The sequence below is a fragment of the Vulpes vulpes genome, chromosome 12 (assembly GCF_048418805.1).
Source record: "Vulpes vulpes isolate BD-2025 chromosome 12, VulVul3, whole genome shotgun sequence".
In the NCBI taxonomy this organism is placed as follows: Eukaryota; Metazoa; Chordata; class Mammalia; order Carnivora; family Canidae; genus Vulpes; species Vulpes vulpes.
Window position 1 is genome coordinate 131,923,126 of NC_132791.1, and position 17,742 is coordinate 131,940,867.

A 17,742-nucleotide genomic window follows, 5' to 3' on the forward strand; every position below is an offset into this window, starting at 1 on the left:
GGCTCTCTCCTGGGCCGCCACTCACCCCCAGGCATGGGTAGGGCTGCTCACCTCCAGGGCCCTGGGCTTGGGGCCGGCTTTCTCCTTCTTCTGGGTCTTGCAGGCGGGGTCGGTGGCATTACCCTTGAGGACGCGCAGCAGGTAGAGGGCCGCATTGAAGTAGTAGAGAGAAATGGTAGTATCGGCCTGGCGGCCAGCCTGCTCCACCAGCCGCTCCACCTGGGCGTACAGAGGCCCCACGCAGCGGCCCACGTCGTGGCAGTAGTGCCGGGAGCGGCACAGGTGGTGTCTATGGGGCCATCGGGGGACAGCTGGTCACACTCCCCTGCGTCACCCTCCCCACTGCACAAAGCCAGCCTACAGGCCAGATGAGGGTGACCCAGAGCAGAACCCCCTCCCTGGGGAAGTGTGGCCCATGTGTCCTGGGTGCTCCGGACTCCTGTGGAACAGCGGGCTCCGGGCCCTGAGGCCAGTCTGCATGCTCAGGGCATGTGCTCGGTCACACAGCAAACTCAACCCTGACAGATGTTAGACAGGACACAGGTGGGGGGTGTGGTGACCGACTCTACTCTTGCCTGTAACCTACACTGGCATCTCCCGTCCCTGGGCCACGTCAGCACTCGAGAAAGCAAGTCTGCCCTCCCCACCTGTGTCCTCTTTCCTGCTGCCCACCCCCCACCAGAGCTCCTGCTGACACCTCTGCGTTTGGCCCGTCCCCACTGAGACACAACCCTCTGCCCCACCTGTGCCCCCAGGGCCTGAGGAGCATGATGGCTCTCCCAGGTACCTCATCACTGGCTCAGGTGCCCCCCTCCGTCCCCATCCCAGAACCACGGTAGGGGGGCTGGCAAGGAGCCTGGGCCAAGTGCAAGAGGCACACCCGCCGGATCATGGGGAGCCCAGGGGCCCGGGTCACAGGCCGCACTCACGTGAAAATGCGGGCGGTCTTGTGCAAGAGGTCCTGCTCCTGCTTGGAGCTGCTGCCGCGCATGCTACGTCGGATGATGTCCAGCAGGGGCTCCAGCAGCTCCAGGACCAGTGGGTTCTCGGGCTGCTTGGTCACCAGCACCTCGATCAGGTCCAAAGCCTGTGGCCAGCACAGGCAGGTCAGCAGGTGTGGGGTGTACATGGGAGGGGGGACACGGTGGTGCCGGCAGCTCTCTGGCTCACCCGGATCTGGAAGTCTCGCCGGAGCACCTTCTCCTTCCGCAGCTTGTTCTTCTCATCCCTCCGGGCCTGGATGCGCAGCTTCTGCTCTGCAAAGAGGCTGGCAAGGCTCTGGTCCAGAGCCATCATGGCCTCATCCCCCAGCTCGTCGTCATCGTCATCCTCACCGTCCACTGTGCCCTGAGGAACAGGCCCGCTGAGCGGCTGGCCGCTGGTGTGGACGCAGGCCCTCCCGCCCCAGCCTGTGGCTCACCAAGGCCTTCCCCGCCTGTAGCACTGCCATGAGCTGCTCTCGGAAGCCCTGGTCCACATCCCTGTCCCGGTCCTCCTCGTCACTGTCCTCCTCATCGCTGTCCTCCTCGCTGGCCGAATGTTTGTCGTCCTCACTCTCCGAGCTCTTGTCCTGCAGGAGCCACCGTATTGCACCACCTGTCGCCCACCACACATCTGCCTGCCCCACTGTGCCCCCCAACACGTACCCCCTCGCTCTCCAGCTGCTTCTCGGAATCGTCCGTGACCACCACGCTGTCCTCCTCTGGGCTCTGCTCAGGGTTCAGCACCTGCAGGTTTCCCAATGGCCAACGTGTCTGTAGCGCAGACTCTTCCCCCTCCCCTGACCGGGCCCTGTCCAGTCTGGGCCAAAAGGCTCCTTTCAAGGAGGAAATGGAGCCTGGGAGAGGAGGCCACACTGAGACCCCTGTGGCCCCCGGGGGACCACCTGCACAGCAGTGGTCTGGGCTTGGAGGCCCCTACCCGCTCTGCGGGTCACGGTGACGAGGCAGCCACAGAGCTGGGAGAGTCCCATCCAGGCCCCATCTCCCCACAGCCCCAACTCACATCCAAGATCAGCTGCAGAGCACGTGGCGTCAGGTGTGAGCAGATGTGGCTGAACACGGTCCGGGCCACCTGGCGCATCAGGTGGCTGGGCTGGGCCAGGAGGGCCAGCAGGATCTCCACCAGCACCTCCACCCACGGCGGCTCCTGGGGGTCTGCAGGTGGGACAGCTAAGCCTGGGCAGGTCCCCACCACCCCATTCCACGTCCACAGGGGCCCAGGATGTGCCCTGCCCCCACCCCAGGGCTGTGACCCACTGGCAGCCTTGGAGCGAGTCCGGCGTGTCTTCTCCCCTAGGCTTTTCTTGATGCAGGTCTGGATGTCACCCAGAAGATCGCAGCTCTCCAAAGGGGACTGTGGGAGGGTAAGGACCAGGTCAGATGCCAGCCCCACCCCCAGCCTTGCTGAGCCAGGGGAGGGGCCACTAACGCGGGTGCAGTGGGGGGAGGCACAAGGCCCAGGTCCCTCACACCCAGGGCAGAGGACCCCGCGGGCCGTGGCTTTTGTACCACATGGAGCCACAGGGCCTGGAGCCCAACGTCCCCACCACCACCTGGGGGCGACAAGGCCAGCTGGGTCAGGGGCTTGGACCCCCAGCACTCGTTACTTTGAACGAACTCAAATCCAGTTTTGCGCCATCTTGCTGGGGTGAGCCCAGACCACAGCCTCCACCGGGGACTGGGGCGCTTGCACCGCATGCGTGGCCTCTGGCATTGCAGAGGAGCCCAGTGGGGGAAGACGTCTGGAGATGCTGCCATGGGACGGGCTGGCACCAGCACACAGGACACGACCTTGGGGTGCAGAGCCCCAGGCACACCCGCTCACCCCAACCTGCCACTTGGCTTCTGGTGGGTGAGGTTCCAGGACAGGATGTCAGGCCCTCACTCCTCGGCTGACAGCGGACAGAAGTGCCCTGAAAGCGCCCCATGTGCCACGACTGCCCACAGCAGGCCCCTCCCCACAGGCCATACTTTCTCCTGCACACCCACCACCTCCGCTTAGGAAGGCAAGTCTGGGGGCCTTTGTGGGGCAGGGAGTCTGACCCCAGGGTGAATCCCAGGCAGCGACTGTGTGGTTACTCTGCTGGGAGTTCCGCATCCCCCGCCCCCAGGCCGATAGGAGCAAGCATCTGCCACAAAATCATGGGGGTGAGACACGCCGCGTAGGAAGCTCAGCATCCAAGGGGGCCGGGAAGTGGATGTAACAACTCTTCCCTGGGCTGCGATTCGACCAGGGCCGACTGGCCTCAGAAACTGGCTACACGACTTGCACAGCCTCCACCCCACTCACCCCCATACCTTGAACAAGTAGACGCCCACCAGGAAGAGCAGGTGCTGGAAAGCACTGGCCTTGGCCTTGGCCTCTGGGGGGCAGGCGTCCAGCTCCTTCAGTGTCTGCAGCATCCTGGGGTGACATGGGCATGCTCTCAGGCCACCATCCCCCACTGGACCTCAGGTGTCCCACCTCCCCAGTGGCAACCACAGCCCCTTACCGGTCCCAAGCCTGGCGCTGCTGTGAGCTGAAGGGCGTCAGGGGAGTCACATTGCGGCTGCGGTTCAATAGCGAGTCCGCGAACTGTACCAAGCGGTGGGTCCAGGGTGGCCGGTCTTGGGTGGGCTCTGGAGCCTGCCTGAACTGCGTGCTGAGGGTCTGCAGCAGGCTGGGCAAGGATGGGGCTGGGGTCACAGGCCAGGCCGCCCGCACCCTGACCTGCTGGAGCTCACTAGGCCTCTGTGCTCTCCAAGCCAAGAAGCCCCCCACCCAGCCTGCCCGCAGCCCACCTGAAGAAGGCACTGCTGACCACCTCCCGGGTCCGGCTCTCCAGAGGGAAGGAGAACCGCTGTTCGGTCTCTGGAATCTGGGATGTAGGCTTCTTTGTTTCGAAGAACGAGTGGAAGAAACAAAACCTGGAGAGGGTGGGAGAGCCAGGGATGGCCACAGCCCCCTCCCAGGAGGGTACCACCCAGCGCCCAGTCCAGGGCCAGTGGCGGCACAAGGAACGTTTCCCAAGTTTCATCTCCAGCCTGCACAAACAGGCTCTGCACACAGGGCTGCCCCCTCCTGGGACCATGGTGAGGGCTGCAGGAGACCCCGAGACAGGAGGCCAGTGTTGGGGGCCCCCGCAAGGGGTACGAGTGGCCCTCCAGTGGTGACCCAGCCCCCAGGCTTCAGGCTCCAGGGAGACCACACCAGGTCTAGGACCAGACAAAAGGCCCATTCTTGTCCCCCGTGGGGTGCGGGGGGGGGCAGAGCCTGCCCTTACCTGGCCACCTCCTCAATGACATCTTCCTCCTTCTCTGCATGCAAAGCGTCCACCATGCTGACCAGGCGAAGGATGACCCACTTCCGCAGCCGCAGCACAGCACGCTCAGGCCTGGTGGGTGGGAGCCAGGTTATGGGAGCCACTCAGGTTCTCTGCCCCCCACCCTGGAGACAGACACTAACTCCTCCAACCACAGCACAGGAGCACATGAGGAAACCCAGGCCTTGTCTGAGTTCAGGGGCTCCCCTGCCCTTCCCTTGCCCTGCCCAGGCCCCGCGGGAAGGAGGGCTGAGCTCTCCCAGCTCCACTTGGCCACTCACACGTGCAGCGAGGCATCCTGGGCTTTCTTCTGGCTGCTGGTGCTGAAGTCCACCAGGGAGTCCAGGTCAGGCCGGAGAAACATGTCCCTCAGCCAGGCCACATAGCCCTTGAGGGCAGGGGCACTCAGGGATCGCACGACCCTCCAGAACGTAGGCAGGACAGGGAGGCCCTGGTTGGTGACGCACGTGAAGGCCACCACCACAGCCAGCTGCCGCTCAGGGTCATCCCGGCAGCCTTCCAGGAAGGCACTCAAGTACTCATTCATCTCCGGAGCAAACTTGAACTGGTTTGGGAGCTGCGAGGAGTCAGGCCCAACATTGGGGTCACCAGCCAGGAGGCCCACGGCCCCGCCACCCTCTCCCCAACAGATGAGACTGAGGCCTGGGAAGCCCAAGCCCTGTACGCAGCCAGGCTGAGCCACGCTGTGGCCCCGACGCCATCCACCTGCTCCAGCCCCAGGTGGCCCTCCGCCCACCCCCACCTGCTGTACCTGACAGGCTGCTTTCTAGGCCCAGGACGGAGGAGTTCTATACTCTGCAGACGGGCTGTTCTATACTCTGACCGGGTTCAAACCCCACATCTCAAGCACCTGGCTATAGCGCTATGGGGCTCAGCACCCAGCACTGCCCACGGGGGCACCACAGCCACGAGGCTTTGGGTGGTGGTGGGTTTCACGTTCAGGACAACCCTTCACACTGGGTTCCTCGTGGCATCTCACAGATAAAGAAAACGTGGCACAGAAAAAGCCGGCCACTAACTTTTCAGGGTCATGGAGTTCCAGGTGGTGCATCTGGGACATGGAGCCGCCGATCTGGCCTCCCTGCCCCACTCCACACAGAACAGAAACCCGCTGTAGGGATGGGAGGTGAGGACAGCCCCCCAGGAGTACTTCCTGGGTGCCGGGGAAGCCATAAGCGCTCTAGGGGCTCTAACCCTATCACATTCACAGCACCTAAGGAAGACACCAGTCGCAACAGAGGCGGCAGGCCCAGGCGGGGGGAGTCAGCCTGGCTCTCTACTCTGAACTCCTAACCAGCACCTGATCCCCGCCATCCAGTGCGCAGTGTGGCATGGGGCCATGCACAGTGCTCAGTATGTCAGGGACCAAGATGACTCTCCCCACTGACACCAGCTGGGGACGGGGGAAGTCTGGGTGGGCCGCTGGCCACACGTGCCTCAGCTGAGGGACCTGAGACCAGAAGGACTGACCTGGCCAAACCACCACCACGTGGAAGGGACACCCAGTTCCCCAGCAGGACCACCGAGGTAGGAAGACCAGGATGCTGCAGCAAAGAGCAACCTTCTCGAGAAGCTAACCCAAGGGGTGGCCTGCCCCTCCTGGCAGTGCTGGGCTGCTGGGGGAGGGGGGATACCCACCTTAGCAGTGACCATGTGCTCCCCAAAATGCCGGATCAGGTCCCCCTTCATCACCAGCGGCAGCTGCTCCTTGGACAGCAGGGGCAGGGCGGTGCCCAGCAGGCGGAAACATAGGTAGCTGAGGGGTGTGCAGCAGAGCCTGGTCAGAGCCTGGGCCACACCAAGTGGTGTCTGGGGCCCCGAGCCCACCCCACCACCGAACAGGAAAGGGGGTGTGCAGAGGACAAGCGCCACACGCACCTGGCTGGCCAGAACTGCTTCTTCAGCAGCCCCTGCTCCACGACTTCCTTCCAGAACCATGGGAACCTGCCCTCCTGAAGCGCCAGGCGGAGCAGGTCCAGGGCCACAGCGGGCAGCTTGCGCTCCTTCTTCACAGAGGCAGCCGCCGTCTTCAGGACGTTCACCAGTCTGGGGAAGGGATGGAGGGAACTCAGGGGGCACCGGCCAACCAGACAACAGGGTCCCTGGGGGAGCCCATCCTCCCACATCCCTCACACCTGGGGATGTTCTCATCTGAGAACAGGTTGACGGGTCCTATCAGTTCCTTCAGCTTCTCAGGCACCTTCTGCTGAGCCAAGAGGAAGAGCTCCAGGTGCTCAGGGGAGCCCAGCACCGAATTTAAGTCCGCCTTGAGGACTTTTGGCAGGATCTCCTGCAACACAGCTTCCGGGACCTGGGGCGGGGACACAGGTTGGAGTGGGGGTGGCGGCAGCAGCTCCCCCAGCACCCTGTGTCACCTCTCCTGCCATGTAAGCCCCACGGGCTGTTCCATCTGCCTAGGGTCCCATGAGGTCCCGACAGTGCCAGTCTGGGGTGGGATAGCCACTATCCACCCTGGCAGGCATCAGGATCGTTACATGGTACCGGCTGAAAAGCTCAACCTCCCCCACCCCCCAGTCCCAGGATTCTAGTAACTAACTGCTGGTGCTAACTAGCTACTTTTAAAATTATTCCTCTCAATTTTTTTTTCAGTAGTGGCTCATTTCTTACAGGAGGTAAATGGAGAGCTAGGACTTGGATTCAGGTCCTTCTAGCTCTGGGGCCAGGGCTATGCCAGTCCTTGCCTCTTCCTCAAGAGCAAAGGGTTCTAGATACGAGCACACCTCCATTTCCCAAGCAGGGCAAGGAGTCCTGGGGGGTTCCTCTCCATCCAAAAACAACACATTTAATGTATTTGCCACATATTAGGTGCTATTCTAGGACTATATTGTCCAATGTTGCAAATACTGAGCTCTTGGAACGTGCTAACCTGACTGGAAATGTGCCATTAGGTACAAAACACACAACAGACTCTAGAAACCTGATGTGAAAAGAACATAAAGACACTCTGCACGTTTTTACACTAATTTTGTGTTGAAATACTGCTCCAAGTACGTTAGACTAAACACCTATCTATGACACAGCTCTTCCTAGAACATCTATCTTCCTCTGCTCTCTTCAGTGTTTCCACATCGGGAGCGATGCCAGAGGTCCTGTGGCTGTTAAGCCCATACCTCAGACAGTATGTCCACCAGGGCCTTCTGAGGCTGTTCCTGCAAGTGGTTGTGGTGCTGGGCGAGGATCTGCAGCAGCTTTACCGCCTTCATCAGGGCCTCTGAGTCCTGGTGCCCACAGTGGGGAGAGGATATATAAGCAGAGCATGCCACGGACCCCCAGCACTCCCAAGTCCCTCCACATACCCTTACCCCCAAAGCGCTTACCTTCACTAGCCTGCCTGATTGAAAGAGGGCAAGCACCCCAAAGAGGTTTGCAAAAAGAGCAGGTCTCATCATGGCCTAAAGAAGAATTTCAGGCTGAGATAAAACGGGCCTGAGTAACCCCACTCTGGGGCTGCTGATCTAAAGCCACTAGCTCTCACCTTCTTCGCTTTCTGCAGGTCATGCTTCTCCTGTATCTGCTGCAAGACGCTGCACAAGGGGATGTCTTCAAAAGACTGTAACAGCTGCGGGGTTGAGGGGAGAGCAGGAGGGCGAGAGGGGCTCAGGGCGGAGGTCCAGCCTCCTCCCACATCTCCCTCCAACTAGTACCCAGAGGCCCTGGTGCCCCTTGAAACTGCCCTTGCCAGAGCAGTGTTGGTGTGCAACGCTGCTGCTCAGCCCAATCTAGCCTCCCTGACTCATGCCCACCCACTCTACCTCCACCCCTGCTCTGAGCTGCCCACAGGGGGTTCCTGAGGGACTGGGTCTGTAACAGCCTCCCACATGCCCTTGTGCCCCAGAGGTGGCCTATACCCAACGGAGTTACCCCTGGAAGAGAAAAAGCCCTGGTCCCTGAAAATACAAAGCAGCCCACCCCGGAGCTCACAATACCCCCTAAATGCACCTCTGAGACCAGCCAACCCCTGGGCCCAAGCAGGAAACCAGCTCGCCCTCCCCTCCACCCGCCTGCGCTTCTCTGTGGGCGGCAGGCCTGCGGGGACGCCAGCTCAGGCTCGGATGCCACCAACGCCCCGGACCACCGGCTCCGCATGCTGCTGAGACGAGCACCCGCCCAGCTTCTCCCTTGTCCCCGCTGCTCCGACCCGCACCGCTGGGCCCCTTCCAGGAGCCGCCTCCTCACCTGTGCCAGGGCCACACTGTAGCAGGGCCGGGCAGTCTCCCGGCCGGCCCCGAGCCCGGTGACGAGGCGCTTCAGGGCGTACTTCATCTCGGACCCCTGCCCAGCAAGCGCGTGCAGCGGTCAGAAGGGTCGTGCCGCGCTGGCCCGGGGCCCCCCGCCGCCGCCCCGGGCCCCGCGGGCCCCCCCGTGCACCCCCCGCCCTCCTCCGCGGCCCCGGGGCCCCCGCCCCCCCGCCCTGTGCACGAGGCCCCCGCCCTCCTCCGCCGCCGCCGCACCTGTGGTCTCGCGCGCAGATACTCCAGCAGGTTCTCCGTGGCCGCCAGCCGCGTCTCCTGCTCCGGCTTCGCGATGTCCCAGAAGAAGTCCAAGAACTCGCGGCTCTGCTTCAGCAGGCCCTCCCGATCGGCGGGCCGGGCGCCGCTGTGGGCCGCCCCCCCGGGGCTCCCAGGCTCCGCGGCCGCGCGGCTCTCCGTCCCCGCCATGCTCCCGACCACGTGGGCCCGGCCGCGGCCTCTTCCGGGTCAGGTCGCGGCGCCTGCGCACTGGGTCCCGGGGGCGGGGCCTGCCTGGCGGGCGGGGCGGGGCGGGCCGCGCAGTCCGCGCGGGGTGGATTGATTTATTTTTTATTTAAAGATTTTATCTATTTATTCATGACAGAGGCAGAGAGAGAAAGAGAGAGAGAGGCAGAGACGCAGGCAGGGGGAGAGCAGGCTCCGTGCGGGAGCCCGACGCGGGACTCGACCCGGGGTCCCCAGGATCACGCCCGGGCTGCAGGCGGCGCCACTCCGCTGGGCCGCCGGGTGTGCCCCAGGGGCTGCCCGGTTGACTGATTCGAAGACTTACTTATTTTACAGCGAGCGAGCGAGCAGGGGGAGGGCAGCGGGAGAGAGAGCTTCAGGCGGACTCCCCGGTGGGCAGAGAGGCTGATGCGGGGCTCGATCCCACCACCTGAGCTGAGATCAGGACCTGAGCCGAGACCGAGAGCCGCATCCTTACCCCACGGAGCCCTCCAGGCCCCCCCCCCCCGCTGGGATTTTAATCTGAGCATGGCTACAAAGTCCTCGGAGGGTTTGCAAGCCTTGATGCTGTTTACATTTTCGAAAGCTTATTCCTCGGCCACTTGGGGAGAGGATTGTAGGATTGCAGGGGGAGGATCTACCCAATGGGTACTGGCGGGCAGGGGTGGAGCAAAGTAATAGGTCAGTCCAGCGACTTAGACTTCGGAGCTGGTGTAGGAAGAAGAGACAGGGCTAACCCAGCCAGGTAGACAGAGGCACCGCTTAGCTATTTGAGTGTCTGCTTAGGCTCAGGGCATGACCCTGAAGTCCCAGGATCGAGTCCCACATCGGGCTCCCTACACAGAGCCTGCTTCTCCCTCTGCCTGTGTCTCTGCCTCTTTCTATGTCTCTCATGGATAAATAAACATCTTTAAAAAAAAAGAGAGAGATCCATGGAATCAGAGGGAACTGCGAGGGCAGGGAGGAGCCAGGTGGGCCCCCCTGTGCCTGCACTAGAGATGCAGTCTCTGGAGGGTAGCAGTCCTAGGGACCCCAGCCCTGGGGGAGGAGGGGGCGGGCCATGTCAGGGCGAATACCCCCCTCCTTAGATCTCACAACCTCACCTCCTATCCCTCCTCTCAACCCCTTCCTTGCTCTGCTGCTTTCAGGATATGAAAACGTGTACCTTGTGTAGACGCCGCCCCAGGAGGCAGAGGGTTGAGCGGGGCAGGGGCAAGCCTCAGGAACCTAGCCAGGGCTCTGCTGTGCTGCCCAAGGGGGAAGCCACGACAGGCACCTGGGAACCTGGGAAGCAGAATTGGCACAGGCATCCAGGAGATTTGATATTTATTTTGTTTCCAGATCAGCTGACAGAGGTCAGCAGAGGGTGGGTGTCCTGAAGAGGAGGCCAGAGAGGTCTGCCTGCCCCTCCCATGGGGCCTGCAGCCAAGGCACGAGCTTGGCACCCTTCTACCTGTCCTTCTCAGAGCTGGATCTGAACTCGGGGCTGGCGCTGCGGCCTGGTGCTCTTACCCCATTACCCTCAGTATCCTTAAGCGAAAAAAGACCCAGATCTGGAGTCCAGATTGGTGTCCAGGTCAGAGGCTGTGAGCACATAATTTGTGCACACTCTGCATGCACGTCATCCCTGCCGGGCCTGCTCTGCCCCTGCCTGCAGGCCTGAGAACCCCCACCCCACCCTCACTGCTACACACTGCCTCCTGCTTAGAAGCCCTGGAAGGTGCAGCAGCCACTGGGGATGCTGGAGACGTGGGCGTGCTCTGCATGAGCGGCCACCTGGAGCAGGATCCCTTGGCCGCAAATGCTAGTGTTCTGTGTCGGTCCCTGGTGCTGCCAGTGCTGGGCCTGGTTTTGGGGCCCAGCCAGGTGACCAAGCAGGGCACGAGTTGTGACCCTGGCCACATCAGGGGCTCCTGAAGCCACCAGCCCCAGCACATCAGCATCTGTGTCATCCAAGCTGCTGTGAAGGACGAGGGGGCAGGCCCAGGCACTAGCGGCAGGTGCAGCCACCAGATCACTAAGTAGAACCCCAGTGCTTGGGGACAGGTGTCCAGAGCCAAAGGAGCTGTTGAGTGAGGAGATTAGAAGGAGCACAGAGCCACTGCTGTCTATGGTGGCCAGGACACTGCCCACAGGGGTCACAGGAGTTTGTGGGAGTGGTAGGCAGAGGTCGGGAGGGGGCCTTCCAGAATGCAGGGCTGCCTGCAACATGGCCAGCAGCTCTGGGCCAGCAGAGGGGCTGCGGGTGGTGGACAGGACACCCTGGGGCACAGCCAGCTGCAGTGCCGGCTCCAGGGAGGGTGTGGGCCCCACGGAGGGTGCCTGCAGCCCCAGGTCTCTGAGTAGTGGCCTCAGTAGGGCCTCCCCGGCGAGGTCTGGGGTGGGGGCCAGTGCTGCCCTGTGTAGCACAGCCGCCAGGCTTGGGTTGGTGGCTCGGGCCCCAGGGCCCAGGGGCGTCCCGTCACTGTGGCATAGCAGCGGACAGAGGCCCTCTGTGCCCTGCGCGGCCAGAGCCCCAGCCAGGGCCATGTCTACCAGGAAGCCCTCCTGAGCCAGCGTGCTGGGGCCAGCCAGCAGCTGTGGCCAGGGCAGACGGCCGAAGTGCGTGTGCAGCAAATGCAGAGTCTGCAGAGCAGACGGCAGCCCCAGGCCTGGGGCCAGGGTCCGGGCTGGGCCCGACGTCAGGGCGGTCGATCTGCCCGAGGTGCCGTTATGGAAGAGACCCCAGAACGTGGCACCTGCAGGGGAGAAAGGGGTCACACAGGACTCGGTGACACGGGGGTCGGGAGTCACTGCCTGGGCTGGAGACAGGGGTCGTTAACCAGGCCCGGGGGCATGACCCCTCGGACCTTGGAACAGGGGCCACAGCCCAGAGTGGAGGCTCCTAACTCTCCTGGGTCCTGCCACCAACCGGCCTTGAGCTTGGGGCCCGAGTTCCTGGGCGCCGAGCAGGCCTGGGGTGGAGGGTCACTGACCTAGCCCCGTGGCGTGAGGGTGCACCACTGCCAGACACAGAGCTGCTCCCACTCCGGCATCCACCACGTTGCCGCCCGCGGCAAGCAGCTCTCGGCCCAGGTGGGAGCACGTGGCTGCAACAGAAAGAGACGGTGTTGGGTGGGGAAGGTCCGCAGCCAGGGCCCCTCCACCGTCCCTTCCCCAGCACCTCCCGGCACTGACCTGCAGGGCTGATGGTGGCACCGCGGTGGTACACGCCGGGGGTGTGGGAGTGCCCACTGGGCGGGGCTGCTCCTGAGCCCGGGCTTCCTGTGGGGTCGCCCCTGGCATGGAGTTGCCTGGCGGCCAGCGAGAGGCCAACAGCCAGCAGCAGCAGAGCAGCAACTAGGCGAGCCCAGGCCCCGGTCAGCCTGTCAACCTTTCTCCTGCCGAGACAGGTGTTCTGAGCTGAGGTTGGGGTCGGGGGCAGCCAAGAATCCCAAGAGAACCCTGGGAATATTTCCCAAAAGTTTTGGTCTAACTTGGGAGAGGAGTTCAAGCCGGCCAAGGAGAAGGTCCTCCTGGCACAGTGCAGACAGGACATGGTGCCCGGGAGGGGTTTGGGGGAGCAGGGCTGCTGGGGTGGGCATCTCTGAGGAGGACGCTGGAGAGGCAGGCTTGGGCCAGGCTGGCGTGAGGCCTGTGGGGTGGCTTGGCTGGCGGGACGAGTGGGCCCTGCCAGGTGTTGCCGGGCTCCAACTTGCTGAGCAGGTGCTTCCTGCACCTCCTGGCCTCTCCCTGTTCACCCCGAATGTTCTTGGAGCCCAGCCAAGCATGGGGGGCCTGCCCCCACCCCCACCTTTGGGGCTCCAGAAGGGGGGACTCGCTGGCCTTGGGCCTGAGTTGCCGGGTGCCCAGGCTGGTCCTTGGCTCACCTCAAGGAGTCCTGGGGGCTCCAGGAATTGGGAATGACCAGCTCCAACGTCTCTGTCTCCTCCTCCTCCTCCTCAGATCCCAAGCTTGGATCCCAGAGCGCCAGCTTTTGGTAGAGCACAGGCCCTGCGGCGGGTTCCATGGCCCCTTTGGTGCTCACGCCAGCTCTCCTGCTGGTCAGCCTCCCCCACTGAGTCCCGGCCTCGCCTGCGCTGGGCGGTGGGTGGGGGTGGGGAGGTGGAAGCAGCCCCGGGGAAAGGTGGTGTGGAATCTAGAACAGGTCTGGGCAGAGCGCAGGGCCAGGGCGGCTGCGAGCGATTGCCCCATCAGGGCATGGGGCCTAGGGGCTCTCGGGGCTGGGGGCTCGGGAGGGCGTGCAGCCCGGAGGGGTGGGAGGAGCCCAGCCTCGGGGCGGCACCGCAGGCCTGAGACCAGGCCAGGACCCCCGTGGCCCCCTGAGCTTCGCGGGTCGCCCCTGGATCCCTCTGCCCGTTGGGGACGCAGTGTGGTGTGGGTCAGGCTCAGCATGCGACTCGGCACTGGTGTGGGCAGCCAGGGCCTTCTCTGGGAGCGGCCTGCAGGGTGGGACTCCCTGGGGTGTCATCGTGGGGCTCCTGTCCAGCAGGTGGCACTGCAGGCCTCCTGGGGCCCAAACGCTGCCACCGCAGCCACTGTGGACACACAGGGGTGGGGCGGGGGGGGGGCCCTCTGCTCCCTACACACCTGTGCTGACCTGTCCCCCGTGATCACGGTGCACCGCCATCTTGCCAGCCTCACATCCTGACTCCCAGTCATGTCCCCGCCTCCCGTGGCCGGGTCAAGGCCACCCCCCCTGTGTGCTCTCTTGTGCCCAAGATGGTGAATCCGAGAAACCACCAATAAGCCGACACCGATGCAAACAAACGAGGGTTTATTTACAAGCTCGAGCTTGGGTCCAAGTGTACCCGACGCAGCGGAGCGGGGACTTGGACCCCGAGACTAAGACGCTCAGCAACTTTATAGGGGCCCGTGGCCAATGGAATACACAGAAAGTTGCACAGTCATGCTGGTCCACTGAGCTGGATTTCGGGTTAGGGTGTGCCCTGGTCTTTGACTAGGGCGGGACAGTGCCCTAGGTAATAAGCAGGTCAGCACAAGGCGGGTGCAGCACAAAATAGAGTCAGTCCTGCTCTGCTTATAGGGGATAGGGGATTTTGTTAAATTTCCTGGGTCCCACATTCCCCCCTTTTTCAGAGGATCCTATACAGGACCCAATCATGGGTCCAGGTTGCTCTCAGAGTGAGCCAGGGGAATGATTAAACCAGGATTCTCACCAACCTTGTTGCTGTTCTCACTCTTATTTACAGTTAAGGCAGCACATAACCCCCCCACCCTTTGTTGTAAGAAGACTAAGTCTAATCCCCTTCTATTTTGAAGGACAACCTAGGATTAGGGAGTCTTGGAGGTGGGAAATAAGTGAGAACGGTGCAGTCTTAGCTTTAGGGGATTGTCCTTGTCTGGTTGGCTTTTCCATTCTGTAACAAAGTCCGTGAGAACGGTGTGTGGGTCAGCTGGCCGGACATGGGTGTAGTGGACCCAGGGAGTAATCCGTCGACCTTGAGAGCGGTGGGAGTGGTCAGGATCACAAGGTAGGGTCCCTCCCAGCGAGGTTGAAGTGTCTGGTGTTGGTATCTCCGCACGTACACCCAGTTACCTGGCTGATATCGATGGGGGTCCAGGGGTGGCTCAGTCTCATAGAGGGCCCTCAGCTTAGGCCACACCTGCTCATGGGTTCGTTGTAACATTTGGAGGGAGAAAAGAAGTTGGTGATCATCAAATTCAGCAAGCACCTCAGGTTTTAAATTGGGGATAACAAAATAATAATAATAATAATAATAATAATAATAATAATAAATTGGGGATAACAGGTGGAGGAAGACTGAGCATGATTTCGTAGGGAGTCAGTCCCATCTTATATGGGGAGTTCCTCACCCTGTATAGGGCAAAGGGGAGGAGAGTCACCCAGTCCCGCCAGTCTCCAGGGCTAATTTAGTTAAGGTCTCCTTTAATGTTCTGTTCATCCTCTCTACCTGTCCTGATCTCTGGGGCCTATATGTACAATGTCATTTCCAATCTGCCCCAAGTACTAGGGCCACTCCTCGTGTTACCTTAGAGACGAATCCTGGGCCGTTGTCTGATCCGATCCTAACAGGAAAACCATACCTCGTAAGATGTCTTCCAGCAGTTTCTTGGTCACGGTCTGTGCCGTTTCATGTTTGGTGGGAAATGCCTCTGTCCATCCTGAAAAAGTATCTACAAACACTAGTAAATACCTATACCCGTATTTTCCAGGTTTTACCTCAGTGAAGTCCACTTCCCAGTAGGCTCCTGGGCAGTCCCCTCAGAGCCGGGTCCGGGTTAGATCCATGGGCAGAGGCATTTGTTAATTGGAATGCGCAGCAGCTTGCCACAATCTATTCGATCTTTGTTCGAGAGTCTTTAATAGTGATCTTTGCATGTCTATGAGGTCTTCCATCTTCCTCGTTCCCATGTGAGTACTCCGATGCATTTGGGATAGGACTTGCCATCCTAGTTCCTCTGGCAAGATGATGCTGGAGTCTGCGGCCCTCCACCAGCCATGCAAGCACTGGGTCATAGGCTAGCGTTTGATCCAGTGTAAGTCAGCATCAGTATAGTTGGGGGTGTCAGGCAGGGTCTGTGCCCCCAGATCGGGTAGCATGTTAGCTAAGACCTGGGTCACCAGAGGGGCCGCCTCTTTTGCTTTTAAATCGGCTAGCCGGTTTCCGCTGGCTACTGGCGTGTCTGCATTTTGGTGCCCCGGACAACAGATGATGCCTAGGGCCTTTAGGAGTTCAAGAATCTCCGTTTTGCTTTTAACAGTCTTTCCCTCTGCTGTTGGAAGCCCTCTCTCCCTGTAAAGGGCTCCATGGATGTGAGCGGTGGCGAAGGCGTACCTGCTGTCGGGGTAGATGTTTATTCGTTTACCTTCCCCCATGGTCATTGCCTTGACCAGTGGGATCAGTTCTGCCCGTTGAGCCGACGTTCCGGCTGCCAGTGGCTCTGCCAGACAGCTGGCCATTGATGCCTTTCTCAGGGTCCATCCATTCAAAGGTGAAGACGTCTTGGCTCCTGGGCGCTAAAGGCAGGCTGAAAAAGGCATCTTTTAAATCTAATACTGTATATCAAGTTTTGTCTGGAGGCAGGGTGGAGAGGACGGTGTATGGGTTTGGACCATAGGGTGCATATCCTCTACTCGCCGGTTGACTTCCCTCAAGTCCTGGACTGGCCTGTAATCATTAGAGTGCGGTTTCTGAACCAGCAGCAAGGGAGTGTTCCATGCCAATTGGCAAGGCCTTAATATGCCCGAGTCCAGTAGTCGCCGTATGTGGGGTGTGATTCCCTTTCGTGCTACCAGAGGCATGGGGTATTGGCAGGCCCTGACAGGGTCTGCCCCCAGCTTTAGTTCTATGTATATGGCCGTTCGATATTGGGCCAGCCTGATTCCCCCAGTTTCTGCCCACGCTTGGGGAAATTCCCACAGCCAACGGTCAATGTCAGTCATTGGCGCTGAGGGCATTTGGTGGAGACGATATTCGTCTTCTAAACTCAGGACAAGCACCTGAATCGGGTGCCCCTTCTTGTTTAGGACATTTGCCCCTTTGAGGTGGAAGCAAATTTGTGCCCCCATCTTGGTGAGCAAATCCCGACCTAACAATGGGTAGGGACACTCAGGGATGACCATGAAGGAGTAGGATACCTGGCCTGTGCCGAAATCCACAGTTCTTCGGGTAGTCCATGAGTATTGTTTGGTGCTCATGGCCCCTTGCACCCATGAAGTTTTGTTTGCCAATTTTCCTTGGGGTTGTAATAAAACTGAACGTCGTGCCCCAGTGTCCACTAGGAATTCAACAGGTTGCCCCTCCACTTTAAGAGTTACCCTGGACTCGGGGAGGGGTGCCGAACCCTGACTTTCCTAATCATCCAGGTCCTCCATTTCTTTTTTTTTTAAATTAATTTTTATTGGTGTTCAATTTACCAACATACAGAAAAACACCCAGTGCTCATCCCGTCAAGTGTCCGCCTCAGTGCCCGTCACCCATTCCCCTCCAACACCCGCCCTCCTCCCCTTCCACCACCCCTAGTTCGTTTCCCAGAGTTAGGAGTCTTTATGTTCTGTCTCCCTTCCTGATATTTCCCAACATTTCTTTTCCCTTCCTTTATATTCCCTTTCACTATTATTTATATTCCCCAAATGAATGAGACCATATAATGTTTGTCCTTCTCCGATTGACTTACTTCACTCAGCATAATACCCTCCAGTTCCATCCACGTTGAAGCAAATGGTGGGTATTTGTCGTTTCTAATTGCTGAGTAATATTCCATTGTATACATAAACCACATCTTCTTTATCCATTCATCTTTCGATGGACACCGAGGCTCCTTCCACAGTTTGGCTATTGTGGCCATTGCTGATAGAAACATCGGGGTGCAGGTGTCCCGATGTTTCATTGCATCTGAATCTTTGGGGTAAATCCCCAACAGTGCAATTGCTGGGTCGTAGGGCAGGTCTATTTTTAACTCTTTGAGGAACCTCCACACAGTTTTCCAGAGTGGCTGCACCAGTTCACATTCCCACCAACAGCGTAAGAGGGTTCCCTTTTCTCCGCATCCTCTCCAACATTTGTTGTTTCCTGCCTTGTTAATTTTCCCCATTCTCACTGGTGTGAGGTGGTATCTCATTGTGGTTTTGATTTGTATTTCCCTGATGGCAAGTGAGGCAGAGCATTTTATCATGTGCATGTTGGCCATGTCCATGTCTTCCTCTGTGAGATTTCT

The 17,742-nt window shown here is 60.3% G+C and overlaps 2 protein-coding genes across 5 annotated transcripts in view; both read right to left on the reverse strand.

Annotated features, from left to right (window-relative positions):
* Positions 1-9,049, reverse strand: part of MYBBP1A (MYB binding protein 1a) — an 11,637-nt gene extending 2,588 nt beyond the window's left edge. Inside the window, exons 1-20 of the mRNA XM_026005212.2 lie at positions 8,797-9,049; positions 8,522-8,617; positions 7,821-7,904; positions 7,663-7,737; positions 7,456-7,563; positions 6,460-6,635; positions 6,203-6,370; positions 5,963-6,080; positions 4,585-4,880; positions 4,265-4,375; positions 3,783-3,908; positions 3,494-3,661; positions 3,300-3,405; positions 2,259-2,355; positions 2,005-2,156; positions 1,647-1,727; positions 1,421-1,570; positions 1,171-1,347; positions 930-1,087; positions 52-289 (exon numbers count right to left, since the gene is read on the reverse strand). Coding sequence (XP_025860997.1) covers positions 52-289; positions 930-1,087; positions 1,171-1,347; positions 1,421-1,570; positions 1,647-1,727; positions 2,005-2,156; positions 2,259-2,355; positions 3,300-3,405; positions 3,494-3,661; positions 3,783-3,908; positions 4,265-4,375; positions 4,585-4,880; positions 5,963-6,080; positions 6,203-6,370; positions 6,460-6,635; positions 7,456-7,563; positions 7,663-7,737; positions 7,821-7,904; positions 8,522-8,617; positions 8,797-9,003 — 2,892 coding nt within the window. The 5' untranslated portion in view covers positions 9,004-9,049. The remainder of the gene's footprint in view (positions 1-51; positions 290-929; positions 1,088-1,170; positions 1,348-1,420; positions 1,571-1,646; positions 1,728-2,004; positions 2,157-2,258; positions 2,356-3,299; positions 3,406-3,493; positions 3,662-3,782; positions 3,909-4,264; positions 4,376-4,584; positions 4,881-5,962; positions 6,081-6,202; positions 6,371-6,459; positions 6,636-7,455; positions 7,564-7,662; positions 7,738-7,820; positions 7,905-8,521; positions 8,618-8,796) is intronic.
* Positions 9,050-10,348: 1,299 nt separating this feature from the next.
* Positions 10,349-13,695, reverse strand: GGT6 (gamma-glutamyltransferase 6). 4 transcript variants are annotated; one of them, XM_026005180.2, is made up of 5 exons: positions 13,630-13,695; positions 12,909-13,032; positions 12,217-12,419; positions 12,015-12,128; positions 10,349-11,777 (listed from the first exon to the last, which is right to left on the reverse strand). In XM_026005180.2, exons 1-5 carry the CDS (start codon positions 13,667-13,669, stop codon positions 10,744-10,746), a joined length of 1,515 nt encoding a protein of 504 aa, XP_025860965.2. In that variant the 5' UTR covers positions 13,670-13,695; the 3' UTR covers positions 10,349-10,743. The 4 variants fall into 4 exon arrangements, with proteins under 4 accessions (XP_025860965.2, XP_072586074.1, XP_072586075.1 ...); XM_072729973.1 differs by having other exon boundaries at positions 12,909-13,076; positions 13,630-13,688; XM_072729974.1 differs by having other exon boundaries at positions 12,909-13,079; positions 13,630-13,688.
* Between the last annotated feature and the right edge of the window lie 4,047 nt (positions 13,696-17,742).

What these genes read in the sequence shown, in the direction of transcription:
- GGT6 (XM_072729972.1), bottom strand. Translation starts at nt 13,669, where the DNA reads ATGGCGGTGCACCGTGATCACGGGGGACAGGTCAGCACAG. An exon ending in AGCCCCCAGGACTCCTTGAG is followed by an intron (nt 12,420 to 12,908) that starts GTGAGCCAAGGA and finishes CTGTCTCGGCAG; the next exon opens with GAGAAAGGTTGACAGGCTGA. An exon ending in CCCTCACGCCACGGGGCTAG is followed by an intron (nt 11,778 to 12,014) that starts GTCAGTGACCCT and finishes TCTCCCCTGCAG; the next exon opens with GTGCCACGTTCTGGGGTCTC.